The sequence below is a fragment of the Meriones unguiculatus genome, chromosome 3 (assembly GCF_030254825.1).
Source record: "Meriones unguiculatus strain TT.TT164.6M chromosome 3, Bangor_MerUng_6.1, whole genome shotgun sequence".
In the NCBI taxonomy this organism is placed as follows: Eukaryota; Metazoa; Chordata; class Mammalia; order Rodentia; family Muridae; genus Meriones; species Meriones unguiculatus.
The window spans coordinates 121,112,112-121,130,956 of NC_083351.1; the positions used below are offsets into that span (position 1 = coordinate 121,112,112).

Genomic DNA, 18,845 nt, shown 5'->3' on the forward strand with positions numbered 1-18,845 from the left:
GTGTACAGAAAGATGTGTACAGCTTTCACGAAAATACTATATCGTTATGTATGAGGGATTTGAGCATCCTTGGACTCTGGTGTCTGTGAAAAGTCTCTCACAGGTAACAAAACACAACTAGCTATATATACAACAAATATATTAGGATTCCATTTCGAGCTGTCTGAAAAAATCTGCCTTTCTTTTTACCTTTTACCTCAAACCTCTAACCAGGACATTAGGTTTGCCAAGGCACATCTTTGGTGAAGGCTATAAGCCCCAAAGACGGAGCTAAACCCATTCTGTGTGGTAGTCTTTTCTTCCTATAGAGACTCGGTGGGCCCTGGAAACTTTGGGTCTTTCACATCCAGAGGGTTGTCTGCATCCCTTGCTAGGGACAAGGAAGAACAGAGTCCTGGGGGTTTCTCTGTCCTCCTGCCGACCACTCCATGCAGGGGGGAAAGTTTCACGAGGAGGGGAGACCACTTCCTCACTTTGCCAAGCAGATCAGGAAGTGCAAAGCACCCCTGGGTCTTGCACACGGTCCTGTGCTTGCAGCATGCCTGTTTCATTTGCATGGCCACCTTTGTCCAGGGAGCAGCTCAAAAGTATAGGTCTCTGCCAGGAGAGACCTGTATGTCATGTACCCTCACAGCCTCATTTCTGTGCTGCTTGCTTTCACCTCCTAAGTTTGGAAGATGGAAGTTTGGAAGGCGCTAAGCTGTTATACACACACACACACACACACACACACACACACACACACACGTGAGATGAGGACAAGAACGGGCCACTGCTGGCTGGCTGAGAGACTCTATATAAGGACACACACATCTTAGCTGTGCACAGAGCTATGCTGCTGCCACATGAGGGACATCACAGGACCCCAGAGATGTTCCGAGTGTTGCTTAGCTCTCCACCCACCCTGCACCTTAGAAGAAGAAAGAAAGAAAAAGGCAGAGTGTATAATAGTTGCCAGATACTAGAATCATCTTGCTAGATGCTAAACCAATCCCTTGAGGCAGATGTGTGTTCTTTTTATTCAAAGGTTTCCATTTAAATCCCAGTGGTTATTTAACTTCCTTGATGCCCCACGGCAATAGACAAAAGCAGGTTTTCTGCCAAGTCCAATGGATTGTGAAATGGCTGCTGCTTCTATTCACCCAGCTGCCTTAGAGGTAAAGAAGATATAAAACAGAGCAGGGTGTCAGGAAAAGATAGTATGCTTCTCCCATAGGCTTTGGCTTTGGGGGGCATGAGCTGGGATCCTCGTAGGACTCATCAACATTCCGGAACCAGTTCTCGGTCCATGAGGTCCTGGGCACCTGGCCCAGACCTCAGAGGGTAATATCTTTTGTGCCATGTGTCCTGTTTGCACTCAGGCTGTCAGCTCTTCAGCCTGCTGCTGCTTCCTAACCTTGTCTCTGACTATCTGGGTGCTCATCCATGCAGGAGGAAGAGGAGCCTCCGTCATTGGGGTCGCCTGGCATCCAGCCAACCCTCCTCTTTATCCAGTTAGAATAGGCTATCCATAGGCTTTGTTTTGTCGTCATCCCTGGGGTGTGAAGGATGGGAGAGTTTCCAACTTCTAACTATAAAGAATAAGAAAAATGTTTTAAAAAATGTTATGATTCTAGACCTAGGGAGCACGTCACAAAACTTTAAGTACCATCCACTAACTGTTGTGTCCTTCTGCTCAGAAACGTGTGTGTGTGTGTGTGTGTGTGTGTGTGTGTGTGTGTGCAGCATGCATGTTCTCTTCTCAGTGAGCCCAATGCCAAGAAACAGAGTGTGTCTTGGAGGCCTTCTCAGTTGGACTTAAATGCCAGCTCCACCCTGAGAAAAGCTGTGTGTTCTGGGCAAGCCGTTACATGCTTAAATCCCACTTTCTCAAGAACGGCCTCTGAGGATGTCACAAAGCTTGAAGGAGGCAGGAAAGCCCCAAGCTGTGCAGCTGGCCAGAGGGAGTGGTGCAGAAGTGGCTGCCCTTCTCTTGGTCCTAACATGAGCACATGTAGTCTCTAATCACATACATGGAGGATATCATGGCTGTCACACATGCTTCTAATCTACTTGCTCATTAGGCAGCATGCTGTGAGAACCTTTCCCACAGGAAGTTCATCTCAGCACTGCTTTTTAAGGCCATGACACATTCTGTCCCGTAGTTGCTATATGATCTACTCATTCATTAGGACCTTCATTTGCTTTAAAAAAAAAAAAAAAAAAACTTTCTTGTTGGTGGTCAGACAGAGTAGACAACATAGTAGAGAAATGGACTCACAACTTGTCTGATGACTTCATTTCATTAGATACAGACAAACAGTGCACAATTGCTTGTGTAAAATTATCGTGCTAAGCCTGGAGTACACCTCAGTTGGTAAAGTGTTTGCCTAAAGTGAATGTTCTTCACGTTCCTCAAGGTTGAAAATGGCATTGAGCGGGTGACAGACATTGCTGACTTTAAATACCACATCACTAAAAAATTGTATCATCCATTGCAACTTGTTGGTTTCGGCTTCTGTCCTTTATTTTGTGGGTAGTCAAGCAGTTTGATGGTTCAGACTTGGTGGTTCGTTCCACTCCCTGTTGAAGTGGCCAGGGTGAGGAAATGAGGAGGAAACACTTCAGTCTTTCCCTGGCTTAGTAGTTCAGCCCTTGGTCCCATCTCTGGCCTTGGTGTCTGGTTGCCTTTCTAGAGAGTGTGCCAGGCTCCTGGGTGCTCCTTGTATACAATGGAGACTCATGACTGTCTCATCTGCATCCCACGATGCAAAGGGTGCCTCGTGCAGTCTAAACATAATGGAGTCTGAGACCGGGTATCGGTTTTGATCTTGAAAAGCTTGCCAAGGGCTGTTTGATTGAACAGGTGCCATCGTGCCTCCAGTTTCCTGAGAAGGTGTGAATAAGGTAGCCAGCAGAGAAGGGAAGAGGATCTTGTGAGCATTAGAGCTTTGGATTCGGCCAGAGGACTCAGTAGTAAGTAGAAATGGTGGAAGGAAGTAGTGAGCACACAGGGGAGAAAGACAAATAAAATTAGGCATATGCCGCAGAGGTTGAAAGAAAGAGCCAAAGACGCTGGAGAAGAAAGGGCAGGCTGGTGCTGCCTGCCAGTCAAAGCCACTCATGCGTGCTAGGCAAGTGCTCGGCCGCCAGGCTACATCATCTGCCCTAGGAGGGGTCACAGCACCTCTTGACTTGCATGGCACCCTGATGGTGCAAATGAATGCCCACGATTGTAAGAGCAGGCCACAGTCATGAGTGGTCCAGGGAGAGGTTGGCAGGCAGCACGAGGAGTATTAGAAATGATGCCAGTGGAATTCGAGGCTGGCAGGGAAGGAAAGGGACACTTGGAGCACGAGGTGGAGACCTGTTCTTTAACCTATGGAGCTATGAAAGAACATCACTGATCTGAACAGCGACAGGGAGGAGGCTCATGTGAGCCCTGACCCAAATTCGTTAGGAACCACAAAACTGTTTCGGCTTTAAATGTTATTACCACCCTGACACTGATGGTGACGTGTGGGTCATACACTCCACACGCTCTTCGGGTAGAGCTTGTGGCTGGCCTCATCAGGTCGACCCCATCGGCAGCTGGTACCCGGGAGTAATTCCTGGGCCTTTCGTGTGTCCTATTAGGAGAGCTCCACGGAGGACCTCCTGAGCTTAACCTCGAAGAGTTTGCCCGACCTGACTAGCTCAGTGGAGGATGTGTCCTCCTGGACTGACAATGAAGACCAGGAGGCAGACGGGGAAGACGGAGAGAGGACGGGCTCAGCTGCTGTCCGGGGCACGGTAAGTGAGCCAGTCCTACGATAGTGCTCTTCTGAAGACGTGGGTGACTGAATCCGAGAAGAATGCGGCACCTTCCTTTTTATACTTGTCTCAGAATGTTCTGGAAACACCTGGAAGGGAGATGCGTTTTGTTTAAGAGCATTGAAACGGGAAACCATGGGCTGTTGAGTGGTGTGCCTATATCGGTCTCTAGAACGCTCTCTCACGAGCACGAAGACACTCTTGCTGCTTCTTAAGAACGCTTGGAAACAACTGAGGGTTTCAATACAGGCTTCCAGATTTCTGCTTGAAAGTGGAAGGAATCACTCAGACAAATTAGCGTAGAACACACCTTTGAATCTTAACCATACGAGGTCACCCAGGTAGCTCACAAGGCTTGTCTGCGTGAGGGCAATGCCCCATTACCAGCTGGCACACGTGGGAAGGCGTCCCGCTACAAGGAAGCAATCCTGGTCTCTCTGTATCTCAGATCTGAAGAATGTGTCACTCCTGTGAGCCCTCGGCGCTCTTGAGCCAACCTCTTTCTGCTGTTCTGAACCAGTACTTCTCTCTCTTGGCCGTACGCTTGGGTAGCATGGGTGAGCATTGAAAATGAGCTCTGTTGGTCCTGAGGCCTTCAAAAGCAAAACACACGCCTGCATTCCTCGTCATAGTAACTGGAGAATGCCAGTACTTTTGAAGGGAGAAAAAAAAAAGTTGCTTTTCCCTCACATGAGAGCTTTCTCAGAAGGCCCACTCATGCAAGTGGGTAAGCCTGCCCTGAAAGGACCAGGGTCTTGGAGGTGGGGGCAGGTTAAGCAATGCTGTGGCTGTTCCTCTCTCCACATGGTACGATGGTGGTCGATGGCTTTCCTTTGGCTTTCAGCAAGAGTGGAAACCGAACTAAGCTTCACCGCCTCCACATCCCTTCTGCCCGCCTGTCAGACCTCGCTTTGCATCCGGCTCGGCATGAGTTCTAAGCAACTGCGCTTGGCTTTATGTAACCCCTCACGCTGTCTCCCTGTTTTCCTGCCCCAGGACCTTTTCCGATGCTCCTCTCTCTGTGGAGGCCTCTGTGCACAGCTAACTCGGACTCATCGTCCAGACCTTATAGTCTGACTTCCTCTGTCTGTCTGTACTGACCCTCCCAGCTCTCACTGACGGCCCACATGCATGCCCTGTGAACTACAGGCCCCAGATTTGTTTGCTGCTTCTCCCACGCTGTCGTCAGCTGCATGAGGCAGGGGATCTGGTGACTGGTCTGGCCTATCTGTAGACCATGCATCTAGTTTTTGAGCTCTGAACTATTAAACAAAGCTTTAGACGGGAAGCTGGGGGCGTGGCTCTGTTGGTAGAGTGCTTGCCTATCCTGTGTGAAGCCCTGAACTGGATCCTCAGCACGCCGTAAACCAGACATGGTGGTACATACCTGCAATCTCAGCACTTGGGTCAGAAGTTCAAAGTCACCCTTGGCTACAAATTTACACCCTTGGTAAATTTGAAGGCTAGCCTGGACTACAGGAGACCTTTCTGAAAAATAAAACAAAATAAATTGCAGTAGCAGGGGAAGCCCAGGCACTGCTGGCAACTCCATGGCACAGCACTCCCAGAAAGCTGCATTTTCAGAGACACAGCAGCACGTGAGCATGCATGTGTGGGAATCCTGCCATCTTCTACTCTGTGCAGGAAAAACAAAACAAGATCTAACTAGGTTTATCTACCATTAAATTGTGTATCTGTTCCCACAGCTGTGCTGTTCCTCCAGCACAGTAGCCTCAGAGGACCTTGACTTAACAGCTGGTGTCATTGGCTGCAGGGGTCGGCTAAGCCTGGAGCCTGCGCATCCCACACCTCTCTCCTCTGTCCAGTGCACTGGCCCTCAAGCCCAGCTTTCTCTCTCCTATACCCTGCTTGGCCCTCTCCAGCTGCGCCCTCACAGTAACGCCTTCTATTTCTGTCATTTGTAGTATATATCATTGTAGGGTGGCAGGCTTTGTCCAGACCTTTTCCAGCCCTACCCCAGCACCACGTTGCCCTGTTTTAACCATAGGCGTTCTTCCAGACAGCATTCTCCACACTCTCCTCCCAGGCCCACAGTCTAGACAGGAGCTGCTGCTCAGTAGGTACCAGGGGCATCTCAGCCAGCTTCGCTGGGACCCCATGGACTCACAGCTTAGGGAACAGGGGAAGGCTGTTAACATGGCACACATTGCCTTCAGATAAAGTCCCTGGCACTGGGCCCACAGTAGCTCAGTATGGGACGTCACAGTCACGTTTGTACCCTAAAATTTCCTCAGTTGTATTCCCTTGCAGAAATCTCCAAGGAATTGTTTATGAATTTTTTTATTCTAAACATTGCTCTGATAAATGACCCATTATTTGTACTCAACGTATTATGTTACATATTTTTGAATTATTATTTAACATTACAGTGTTCCTAAGAGTGCTTTTATAAATGTGTTTTGATATAAATTGTTACATGTAATTTATGTGGATTTTTCTGACTGTCAAAAATAGCATTTCATTGTGTGGCTATGACTACTACTGTACTCTACCCAAGTATAAATGGAAATCTTCCAGAAGTAGAGGAGGTCCAGGCTTGATCCCTGCAACAGAATCAAGAGAGAACGAAGCGTATGGGCATGGCAGAGCATGAGGGAGGTGGTGACTTGAGTAATGGAGAACTTTTTTGTATTTTATAACAACAAAAATTTTATTTCACGAGGGTGATCTCTGCCATACACACGGTTGTCTCAGCTCACCTGGGAGACTTCTATTCCACCCGTTAGTCAGGAAGCCTGGATCTGGTTTCTCTTGGCATCAAAGGAGTTTGTTCTGGTGTTACTGGGATGGTAAGTCTGGAATACCTTGGAGATCACTGGGGTGATCAGGGTTTGAGAAGATCAAGGACCTCATCTGACAAAAAGAGCAAAGAGCTAAGTTGGGTCTTACGACCCTGTGACTCCGACATGGGTGGTTGATTCTTTTCTTTAGTGGAATAGCTGTAGGGATGAGACCCTAAAATTCTGTGTCCTGGGTAGTTGTTTCTCTACCCAGAAAAGATCGGCCTCACATGTTCATTTGGGCTGACTATCGGTGAGATGTCTGCTCTAAATGTCCCAGACATGTCTGGACATTGGGAACTTACCAAATCATCTCAAAGCGTCATTCCTGGTTGGCTCAGGTTGCCTGAGCTGGGAAACTGTGTCATCTTCAGGACCTGAGCTAGAGCTTTTTTCTGGTGAGTCTGGAGTCCATACAAAGAATGATGAGGGCCATGTGTATGAGTCTGTGCTTAAAAACATCAAGACAGTGAGGTGTGTTGTTGGCCTGGAAATCAGATCTTCACAGAGTACGTCTGGGAATGTGGATAAACCCAGCCCGGGCTCCCTGAGCTCTTGTAACAGGAGAGACTATTCTCTCCCTGCATCCTCAAGGGTCATGCTAAAACTAACTATTGGCTCTCCTGTGGGGAGCAGCAGGAGCTGTTCTGGTTCCCGAATCCCTCCAAACCCATGGCACCAGCAGTTAAATGCTCAGCAGCTCCCACTCTGTTCTTTCTGGGTGTCCACTTCCTCTTGCTTTGGGATTCACCTCTCCCAGGAAGTCTTCCTGCCTGGGGCTCTGGCAAGCTATGTGCCTGCACTATCCTTCATGAACCACGTATTATCATGACATACTTCTTTGTGTGTGTGACAGTTTTCTTAATGTCACTGTCCTTCTTTAGTGGTTGATCTGGGAAGTGGCTATGCCAGTTTGTCACTTGTCCACCCCACACGCTCACTTTAGACCTTCCATGTATAGAGATGACCTAAATGGGTGGAGAGATGGCAGACAGGTGGCCAGTGTCACATGGGAGCTGGAGTTCCCCCGGTGCCCTCTGCAGACCTCTAATCAAAGGGACTGGTCAACTCCACGGCCTTTGCCATCTTCCCCGACCATCTATGAATTTAAAATGGGCATGGGACAGCAGACATATTTTTGTGTGCTGAGACTAGAATCTGTCTGCTTCTCTATTCTGGGAATCTCTGCCTGGAATAAGAATATATGTGAAAATGGGAATCATTTAAGCATCCCTTCCTTTAAAAGAGGTGTGTCTCGGTAACAAATAAGTACATACCTTTTTTTTTCTATTTGATTAAGAGTGGAGGAAGCAGGTAGGCAATTTAGAACTTGATTTTTAACAAAATTGACAGTAGTGACAAAGGATTAAACATCTCAACAGGAATGGGTAAAGTATGAGTGAAACGTGGGTGAAAATAATAGCCAAAGGCTCCATGGAGAAAGGCCAGACCCACAGCTGTAGAAGACACGGGTTCGGGAAAGGAGGACGGTAACATGGGCAGACCTCTGAGGAACCTGGAGATGGGCTGGGCGGGCGACAGACCAAGAGTTCACATACTCCACAGACATGCAGGGGCCACATCACTGCCCTTGCAGGAGGATGTGGCTTACAGGAGGTTGGATGAGAAGGTGTGCAAGTGGTGAGGCCCAGGAGTCTGGGCTTTCTGACGCTCCCATGTGACTCTGGTGCTTAGCAAGACTGTAAAAAGCAGAAGGGGCAGGGCTCTTCTAGTCACCTGGTAGACTGGCAAGAGTCATTCCCTCTGCCACCCCTGCATGCCCCAGCCCCAGCACCTCCCTGTACAGGACACAGCCTCGAGGCAAGGGGATATTTTAGACCCAAACTCTCCCTCTCCTTCCTGCAGTTTAGGGGTCAGGGAGCAGAGTTGTTTGCTGCGCAGGTAGGCAACTTGAAGCCTGGGGTTCAGAGGACATGCTCGCACTCTTGTTCTCGCTGTTTTTGCGTATACCCGTTGTGGCAGATAGGCTGGCAGTGTGCTTGAGGAAAGTATCGTGTATCGTGTAAAGTATCGTGCCAGCTCCAGCATGGGCGGATGCGCAGCTGCCCAGACTGCATATTCTCTCCTCTGTGCACAGCTACGAACTATTCCACCTTTCCTCGCGGTGCTGGACTTTCCCAGGCGGGCTTCCCCTGGCACGGAGCGTGGATAAGAGGCCGTGCGACACTCAGTGCCCTGTGCAGAACTGCCAAGGCAGGATGAGTATAAGAAGGTTGCCATTAACACTGGCCTAAGAAAAATAAGATTTAAATCTGGGGGTGGTTTTAATTTAGTTTGGTTTCATACTTCAGGAGATGAGGCGATTAGTGGAGGAGAACAGAGATAAGAATTGCTATTTGCCCAGGATGAATTGCCTGGAAAGCTGCTGATGTTTGAATTAGGCTTATTCTTGTAGCAACATTTGCAGGGACTTGCTGCAACCTGCTGCCTGGCCCTGTGCCTCCTACCTGTTCGTGCAGTTTGCAGTTCTCAAGGAAGTAAGCAGCCTGTGCTATTTTACATAAAGAAAGTGAATGTTATGCCCTATAAATGAGGGCTTCTAATGTAGAGTTCTCCAAAGGGAAGTGGACACTCCTGAGGAGAGGCCTCCTGGTTTCTGGGGGAAACCAGGAAAATATTAGGATGTTTATAGATTGCATCTCACCTTATTATATTATTATATTCTGGGTTTTGTGGGGTTTTGTTTTGTTTTGCTTTGCTTTGATGTTTTTATCTTTTGATACAGGGCCTCACTATGTAGCTTTGGCTGATCTGAAATTTGCTGTGTAGAACCAGGCTGGCCTTGAACTCACTCCTACCTCTGCTTACCAAGCCCTGGGATTAAAGGCATGCAATATTATGCCCTGCCCTTATTTTACTTTATTTTTTTTAAGTGTCATTCTATTTGTTGTGTGTATGTATGTATGTGTGATACTGTTTAAAAAAATCCATCTGTATACAGTCATCTTTTAGACTTGAAATATTCCTTCAAATTTTTGGGAAAAATAACATAATAGGCCACTAGAACATGAAATATGTATTACTTATTATATAATAAAAATATATATTTTATAATATATTACACTATATACTATATAGATAATATGATATAATATAATATAATATAATATAATATAATATAATATAATATAATGGACCACTAGAGCATTGATAAAGTATCCTTGCCTTCTATTAATTTCTTTCGTTGAGAATTATGTTGTAAAAGTCATAATTTTTATCACTTTAAATAAATGACTTCCTGTTTTTACATGTTTTAGTACATTGTTCTCAAGACACCTTTCATGTTTGTCCTTAATTACACACCTTTTTAGCATCAATACCACTCCCTACTCGTAACTTGGATCTGCTGAATTTAAGTCCTCTGGGAACTAAAGTTTATGGTCCATGCATAGCAAGGGAAAGGGGAATCTTGCGCTTTTTTGTCTGTTTCTTGTTTGGTTTCAGGATTTTGGGTTTTTTTGTTTGCTTTTGTTTTTGTTTTTGAGACAGGATTTCTCTGTGAAGTGTTGGCTGTCCTGGAACTCATTTGTAGACCAGGCTGGCCTTGAACTCACAGTGATCTGCCTGCCTCTGCCTCTCTGAGTGCTAGGATTAAAGGCATGTGCCACCATGCCCAGCTTGGTGAAGGGGAATATGTAGAGTAAAAGGATGTGGGGGGGAGGGCAGTTCTAAACTAGAAAATGTCTTCTGCTATAGACAAAGGGCTAGCAGTCCATGGAGGTGGAGGAAAAGGATAGCAGGACTCATTTGAGCTTTGCGAAGCCCTCAAATGTATTTGTTTTCTAAGACTGCTCACGGATATAAAACTGTCACAGTCTCATCTTATCCCAAGACAGGAGGCCCCTCTCAGCCTCTCTTCCACATACTGCAATGATATTTAAGAAAGCAAGTAGTCTTGAGCCAGCAAGACGGCTCAGTGAGTAAAGGCCCTTGCTGCCAAGCCAGAGGACTTGAGTTTGAACCACCATGGTGGTAAGAAAAAAGTGACTCTGCAAGCTGTCTTCCAACTTCCACAGATGTGCTGTTGCACAGGCATCACACATGAAGGCTCACAAAATAAATACATGTAATAAAAAATGTTCTGGAAGTGACAAAATTGCCATTGAAGGTGCCCAAATGCATTAGATAAATGAGAAGTGGGTGCTGAAAACACATACCTTAACAAACGCCTTTCTGGGCACCGAAAGGTAGAACTTCTTGACTTTTTCTCATTCCAGCCAGGTCTTATGCAACATGGTAGCACAGAGCCTGGGAAATCAAAACAAAGCAAAACAGAAGAGGTCAGAAGTTCTGCTGTGGAATTCAGGGCAGAAATTTCTCAAAGAAACAAAGATGCTAGGGACCAATAATAGTATTCCCACCCCACCCCCTGGTGGACTGTGTGCTTGCCTTGTCTCTGGCTTGCTGCTGCTGACTTGTTTTTCTTGCCTTGCTGTTTACATAAGTGGTAGGTTAGCTCCCCAGGTGACACTTGCAGAGAAAGATGACCATGGTCTTTGTACTTACTTCACTTAAAGTGTTCCTCCTCCCATTTCTTGCCTACAAGAATCTATGGATTATAGTCTTGCATGCCTGGGATGAAGCCTACTTGGTCATGGTGGATGATGTAGCCCATGGCAGCTCAGTATCCAAGTGGTTACCCTAGTAAGGGGAACAAGGACTATCTCTGACATGAATGCAGTGGCTGGCTCTTTGACACACCTCCCCCCCCCCCAAGGGAGGAGCAGCCTTGCCAGGCCACAGAGGAGGACATTGCAGCCAGTCCTGATGAGACCTGATAAGCCAGGGTCAGATGGAAGGGAAGGAGGACCTCCCCTATCAGTGGGCGTAGAGAGGGGCATGGAAGGAGATGAGGGAGGGAGGGTGGGGTTGGGAGGGAATAAGGGAGAGGGCTACAGCTGGGATACAAAGCAAATAAAAACAGAAAAATAAATAAATAAAATGACCTAATTTCCAGAAATAAAAAAAGAATCTATGGAGGTTTGTTTTGTTTTGTTTTTGTTTGTTTGTTTGTTTGGTTGGTTGGTTGGTTGGTTGGTTTGGGGTTTTTTTTTGTTTTTTGTTTTTTGTTTTTGCCACTCTAGCCTTTTGTCACCTCTTCCTTCTAAGATGGCTGATTTTGAGTGTTTCTTGGCCTTTAGCACTCCAAGTCAGAAAGTCAGTCTCTGACTCATGATTTGTCAGCAAAGCTCTAGTGCTCTCTTTCTCTCTCTCTCTCTCTCTCTCTCTCTCTCTCTCTCTCTCTCTGATATTTGAAATTATTTCCCCTTGAAAAATATCTGTTTACTTAGTAAATATTTGTGATATCTTCTACCCTTGTTACTCACCCGCCAGTTGTCCTAGCTTTCTGGGCAGACATCTCTAATTCTTTATAACATTTCTCCCACTCATAGCATGTCCAGCCACGGAAGTTTATCACATGGCCCTGCAGGTGCCCACAGCCAGGCCAATGTCTGAGTCACCCCGCTGTGCAGCCAGCTCCACATCTCTGTCATAACAACGAGCATTTTCTAGTGTGTTCTTCTCCTCTTACATCATTTATTATATCCCAGCATGAATTACTGTTATTTCTATACATTTTACAATCCGTACTTCTGGGTAATAAATATGCTTTATGCTATATTGAACTATATGCTATGACCTCAAGAAAGAGATGTAACTTTTTTCTTTCTTTCTTTCTTTCTTTCTTTCTTTCTTTCTTTCTTTCTCTCTCTCTCTCTTTCTCTCTCTTTCTTTCTTTCTCTCTCTTTCTCTTCCTCTTCCTTTCCCTCTCCTTCTTCCCCTCGCTCCCCCTCTCCCTCCCCCTTTCCATCTCCCCCTTCTTTTTCTTCTGATGACGGGGTCTTAGGGGTCTTACTTTGTAGCTCTGTTGTCCTGAAACTCATTTTATAGACTAGGCTTTCCTCAAACTCACAGAGATCTCTGCCTCCCAAGAGCTGGGATTAAAGGTATATGCCACTCTGCCCAGCACAACACATACAACTATTTCAAGGTAGGTGAAATAGTACTTGATTATTTCATGGGGTTTACACAAAATCACCCACAGAAATGGGTGGCATTCTGGCATAAAAACATAACACACACTGTTCAAAGATCAAAGAGACTCTGCCGAGTCAATTCCTCCTTAGTCTACACTAAATAATTGAGACTTCTTTTAGGAGAATTGTGTTTACAGGTGCCATTGTAGTTGAGTGACAGACACAGTTTCGGTGTTGGGATCCTTGGGCAATAAAAGAGAGGAAAAGTTTAGAGATGGACAGGTAGATGTGGAGGTCTTTGCTGGCCACATTGAAAAGGAACAAGAGCCCTTACCAAGAAACAGGAAAGGGAGAGACTGAAGGAAGTAGAGATAGTCAGCGGGACCGAGCCAGCCTTCTATGTGAGTGGCTGAGTTCTTGCAGCAGTGGCCCCTTGGGGAGAGGATGGAGTTTCATCTATTTGGTTGATGCTGTCCCTGAAGGCAGGGCTCCTCCTGGTTTTGTAAATAGGGTTCTATTCACCTTTGACCCCCTCCTATCATAGCCTGCTTGTCATTGGCTGCTCCCTGTCCTAGAGTGACTACTCTCAACTGCTCCATATTCAGGGGATTCCCAGAGTCCTCTCTGTCCCCGCCCCCCAAGAAACTCCTCAAACTGCCTCTCCTTCCTCTCCAAACTGCTTTCTCCCCTTTCATTACCCCCAGGGCCAACCTAAGAGACCAAGGACAGAGCCTTTCCAGTCCCTCTAGGCAGCGTACTTGTTAGTGAAGCAGCCTGGCCTGAAACCAACTGTAATGATGCTCAGAAGCCCCGTGATGGCTAGCGAGCTTCCCTCTTTAAGATGCACAGACTTGGCTATTTCATGGGAGTCTCTTACTGGTGTCATTTTAAAATGGAATTTTAAGATAAAAGCAGGCAGCGTGGGTGAGTCTATGGCCTCCTTGGTTATTTCTGCTCATCAGGCCCCTCCTCTGCTTGCTGAGGCATTTTTCTTACAGATGTTCAAATTTCTTTACAACGATGTTTGTCATCTGTCTGCTGCTTGTGACTTGTTTGGAGAAATGGGGGAGGGGAGCAGAGTGTGACTATGCCCCTGGCATAAAGGGTCATCAACTATGAAGGCCAGGTAACTGACACTTGCAGCTTTGATGACTGGTCCCTGCTCCTGAGGCCTGCCCTCGACTCTGACAAAGCAGCCATAGACAGTGCTCCAGGACAAAAAGTAATCCAGTGGTGAGCAGCCTCCAGCAGGTGTTTGTTACATCCTGCGGTGGGTGACAGTTGGTGGCCAAGTGCCAGCCTCTCCTGCTGTTTCCCTGTGGGCTCCACACAGCACATCTACAATCTCTTGTCAGATTCTTAAAGACATGCCCTTAAGACAATGGCTCAGTCAAGCCTCATAAATTCAGAACTCCCGGAAACAAAGAATTCAGAGAACAGCTCTGGTCAGTAAAAGGCAGCAGAGGGCCCTGAGGGTGTTACGCGTGGAACCTGACAGTGACCCAGTGTAGACCACAATGATGCCCTTCTCTTTACTTAAGCCTTCCTGGATCATGCCCTGTCAGAACAAGCTTTGGCTAGTATCACAATCCACAGGAGACTGTGCGGTTTGTATAGGAGTGTGTTCTTGTAAATCAACACTGCTGGCTTCGAGACCCTTCACAGTTTGTCTGCAGCTCTTCCGACAGGCCTCCTGCCCGCCTCTCTCACATGCTGTTTGCTAATAAATTCAGTTGTTTGTTTATTTACTTACTTCTGCAGTGTTAGGGATTGAAACCTGGGCTCATGTTTTACCTAGCCTGTTCCTATCTTTCCTTTTCTAAATCAGCCCTTCCATGATGCTTTTTGAATATCTTGAGATTTTCCTGTGTGCACACTTAGACACATTCACCCCCCCCACACACACACACAGAGACAAATAGACATATGGACAGACAGAGACACTCACACACTGTTCTATCACTCTGGGTTTAGGGGCTGCCCACCAGCTCCTGCTAGTCTCCCTTCACTTCCCAGTCCATAAATTTACAGGAGAGCCCCAGACCCGTGGGTCGCAGGGACACAGCAAGCCATGAGCAAAGCTTATTTGTCTGAGAATGTTGGTGTCCTTATCAGCCGCCATTCTGCACTAAGGAGGGATGTGCAAATCGTCCCTGCCATCCGCGCACTAACGTTTATACATGAAGAACTGAAAGTCCCTGAGGATGCGGTCCTCTCTTTAGGCAGGCCCTACAAACCTAACACAAGAGGATCACACAGAGGCCAACGACCAATGAAAGGTGACTTCTTTACCACAGCTTTCTATATAACCAAGACACTTCCTGAATTTGTATGCATAAAAATCTTCTAATCCCCAACACAGCCCGCTAAGCCCATTCAGATTTGTGGGCTTGCGGGGGTGTGGGTGATAAATGGGCAGAAACCGGAAACGGGCTCACAGAACAAGGGCAATATTATTTCACTTGCACAGCCACAGCTTAGATGTCTCCATGGAATCAGCTGTAGCCCTTCCCCCTGCTGCATCCAAGGGTTTCTGCGCTGTGTATGCTCCCTATGCTCTGCATGGACCAAAGCATACAGGCATGACAAATTGGTCTTCCCACCTCTTCAGTCCCAAGCTATTCTGTTGGTGAGAAAGCAGTGATCCAGCAGAGTGGTGGAGTCATTTTTAGTTCCCTCATGCAAGTCACAGGCTCCTTGCCACTTGGTGCTGATGATGTTTTGTGTGTGCGTGCAAGTGTGTGCTGTTGCTCTGATCCCCTCCATATGAATGGCTGTTCATTTCCAGCCATGACCCCGCTTTGATGGCCATCTGGTTCTCTTTTGGTGGCTCACACATCTGCACAGAAGTTTGGGAAACGAGCTTCATTTAGCAGCTTTCAAATCATCTTCTTGTGGATGAAGCATGAAAGGGAAATCACGTTGTTCTGTCCTGTGGATCCTGACCAGTGGGTGAACAGCCCAGCTTCCCCGGGGATCTAGAGCTGAAATGTACTCTGTGGAATCTGCAGATCCCTCCCCCCACCCTTTTCCCTCAAGTGATGGGAACAGTAAAAACCCCAGTGTGAACTAAGAATGACCATCTCTCCTGAGGTTTTCCTTGGGACCAGATATGCTTGTGCAATGGAAAAGCTGGAGATAAAAGTCATACTGTTTGTTTGTGAGGCCTCAGGGGCCAAACGTAAGATGAGTCACAGCATATTCAAGGCGCGATCTCCTAAGTGCTTTGAGCAGCAGCTATAGAGCATCCCTAAGTAACAGACTCTAGCTTGGGCCCAAGGGTCCCGTTCCTGCTAACACTGAGTATCTTCCTCTGTCCCCACAAATGAAATCTCGGTGCCTGTGGATTGTCCTATTCAAAAGTAATACTTTTCCGCAGTTCCACAGTAAGAGAAAGTGTCAGCGTAACAATGATAATCAAGTCAGTGCCAACAAACCTAAATCTTCTTTTGCAGACTATAATCTAAAGAGGTTAAGAGTCAATTGAAAGTAATTGTCATCTAAATTTAAATTTCCTTGACCTTTTGAGTTAAAAAAAAAAAAGTGTAATGGCTGCCTATGTCTTATTTTGCTCCATCTTAGCCAGTGAGATTCTTGATGTGGTGTGCAGACAAAATATTGTTTTTCTAACACCTGTAGGCTTGACTGCTCCCCAGTGACGCACTCGAATGGGGTTCTTCAGCTCCAGCAAGGTTGGGTTTGGTAGTCTCACACGCTCTTTACTTTTCAGTGAGATGTAAATGAGCCGGAATAACCTGGCTGCATAACTGTATCACATCATTAGCCCTGTGCCCTTGACATTTAAAGGTTGGAGGTGGGAGGTGACAAACTCTATAGACAGTGTTTGTTCCAGATGAAAAGCTTGTTCCTGGGACTGTAGTTGTTTCTCCCAGGATGATTTCAAGAACTATTGAAGTGTCTAAAGTTTTCTGCTTCAGTGTTTCTGCTTGCAAGTGTTTGGGTTTGTTTTGGTTTTTTGTTTTTTGGTTTTTCTTTTTTGTTGTTGTTGTTTTGTTTTTTGGTGGTTTTTTTTTTGGCAGAAGTCATGCTATTTTGTGTTAGAAGCAATTTTGACTGTCACCGAGTCACCACAGCTGGGTTTTGGTTTTCTCTGGTCTCAGGTGTAAGAGTCAGTCCCAGGTGAGGGCTTTCTGGTTACATCAGTTCCCTTCCCCCTCTTTAAGACCTGTGGTGCAGAAGGGCTCAGAGAGATGGGCACACTGTCAACCTGCATCGCAGGTGAGAGACCCTGAACTTAAGCCACTGCAGTCTTTCTTGATGGGCTTGAAGGGGCTTGACTATCTTTTGCTCCGGAGAGAGGCATTATCTTCCTTTTACTTCATAGTAAATAACCCTACTTCTTCCTCCTGGGACACTATCCCCAATTTCAAGTCAAATCTGTGCCTCTGTTCACAAGCCTTACCAAGAGTTCAAAAGAGGGCTGGAGAGTCATGTCCCAGTTGGTTCCAGTGGAAGCTTGATGATAGCATGGAAAGAAAAGTTGAAGATGAAAATGTTCGTACCAAGGCAGGGTTCAGGGGTTAAGTGTGTGGCTGCTCCTCCAGGGGACCGGGTTCAGTTTCCAGCACACACATGGCAGCTAAAAGCCATCTATAACTCCAGTTTTAAGGTGGGGTGTCCATTGCTCTCTTTCTGCCCTGGAGGGTGCCAGCCATGCATGTGGCAAAAATCTACTTGCAAAAAAAACCACTCACCTGTAAGATCAAAACAAACATTTTTAAGTGAAAATGTCCTTGGCTTCACTCTTCTTTATTATATATACAATGTTATACCTACATGTACACCTGCATGCCAGAAGAGCCATCTGGTTGTGAGCCACCATGTGGTTGCTGGGAATTGAACTTGGGACCTCTGGAAAAGCAGCCAGTGTTCTTAACCTCTGAGCCATCTCTCCAGCCCTATTGGCTTCTCTTAAAGGTGCCAGTCTCTCCAGTAAGTTGTCTGGGACTTAGAGCCATGAGGGACTGTCCTCCCAAGGGAGACTGGCAGGAATCAACCTGGGCCTACATAAGGTGCTTTTAGTATGATCCCTATAGCTCCTTGATTTGCATTTTACACTTCGAAACCAAATCGTTAAGTTTCTTGCTGTCCTGCATCCGGTGTGGTTGTGCCTCTGATGGCTCCTCCATGTTTTGAGGAGCAGAGATTTTTTTTTTTTTTCCAGTCCTGGACCACGTCTTCCACATTTACTGCCACTTTGCCTAGAATTAGTAAGACTGAAGACGGAAGGATCTCCGCCTCTTCCCACTGCATGTGCTCAGCTGGGAAAACATGCTCTGCAGACAAAGTCCGGTAGCAGAGCTGCTCTGATGGTCCTCTAGCCTTCTTGCCTTCTCAAGGTTCATCTCAGATCTAAGTGTTCCGGGGGTGGAACAGAAGTGCCTTCTGCTGTACATTTTTAGTCAGTGAGGGGCTGCCTCTACTATTTCATATCCTTTCCTTGTGAACTTCTTTTTTTACCTTCTGCTTCAGTCAGTTTCTTCTGTCAGAGCACTGCTCTGCCCAAATGCAGATGCCTTTTCAAATAGTTCATGTGTCCCTTTGGTTTTGGGCTCAGACATTTTATTTTTATACTACTACTCTAGGCTGTGTCCTGCAGTGTCCATTTTTGTGGAGAAGGAATCGGTGAGCCCTCTATTAGATAGAATAGACATCATCCAAATGCATTTTGGATGTCGCTGATCAGCTAGGAGTCAGGAACTGCCCAAGAAATTGTCCCTGTCTAACCACATAAGGTTCTGCCTTCAAGATGTCCTGCTGGCGCCCCCTGTCCTGTTCACTCCCTTTGGAGTCATAATTCCATGCCATCCTGAGGGCAGCATCAGTAACTGGATCCCTCTAAAATTTACTCGGGGTTGTTTCATTTTCTGATCATCTTCTTGACTCACCTGTAATTCTATACTTTCAGAGCTCTGATACACTTCTCCCAAAGTCTCTTTAAAAGTTCTTCACCTCTGCTTTTGGAAAATTGCATGCCTCACTTTCAGGGCCTGGGATCCCATTCTTTTCTCTTTACCATTTGTGTGTGTGTGTGTGTGTGTGTGTGTGTGTGTGTGTGTGTGTGTGTTCAGGGTGCTAAGGATGGAACTGGGGACAGTGCTCCACCATGGAGCATGCTACCAGCCCCCAAGGAGACTCCTTAGATCTTAGTTTTTCTCAAACCTGGGAATTACCACAGTTAGTGTCCCCAGGCCATGGATGCCTGTTTGGCACTGAAGTACCTCCTTCCCTC

The 18,845-nt window shown here is 46.5% G+C and overlaps 2 protein-coding genes across 11 annotated transcripts in view; one reads left to right on the forward strand and one right to left on the reverse strand.

Moving 5' to 3' along the window:
* Positions 1-18,845, forward strand: part of Pdzd2 (PDZ domain containing 2) — a 350,811-nt gene that overhangs the window by 270,833 nt on the left and 61,133 nt on the right. For 9 of the 10 annotated variants that reach the window (XR_009590840.1, XM_060380441.1, XM_060380437.1 and 6 more), the window contains one exon: positions 3,616-3,771. The exons of the other annotated variant lie outside the window; for it this stretch is intronic. Coding sequence is in view for 8 of the 9 variants with exons in the window: in XM_060380441.1 (XP_060236424.1) it covers positions 3,616-3,771 (156 nt within the window). In the remaining variant the exon portion in view is untranslated. The remainder of the gene's footprint in view (positions 1-3,615; positions 3,772-18,845) is intronic. 10 annotated transcript variants of the gene reach the window in all.
* Positions 6,528-18,845, reverse strand: part of Golph3 (golgi phosphoprotein 3) — a 106,341-nt gene continuing 94,023 nt past the window's right edge. The window contains exons 4-5 of the mRNA XM_060380444.1: positions 10,772-10,862; positions 6,528-6,666 (exon numbers count right to left, since the gene is read on the reverse strand). Coding sequence (XP_060236427.1) covers positions 6,663-6,666; positions 10,772-10,862 — 95 coding nt within the window. The 3' untranslated portion in view covers positions 6,528-6,662. The remainder of the gene's footprint in view (positions 6,667-10,771; positions 10,863-18,845) is intronic.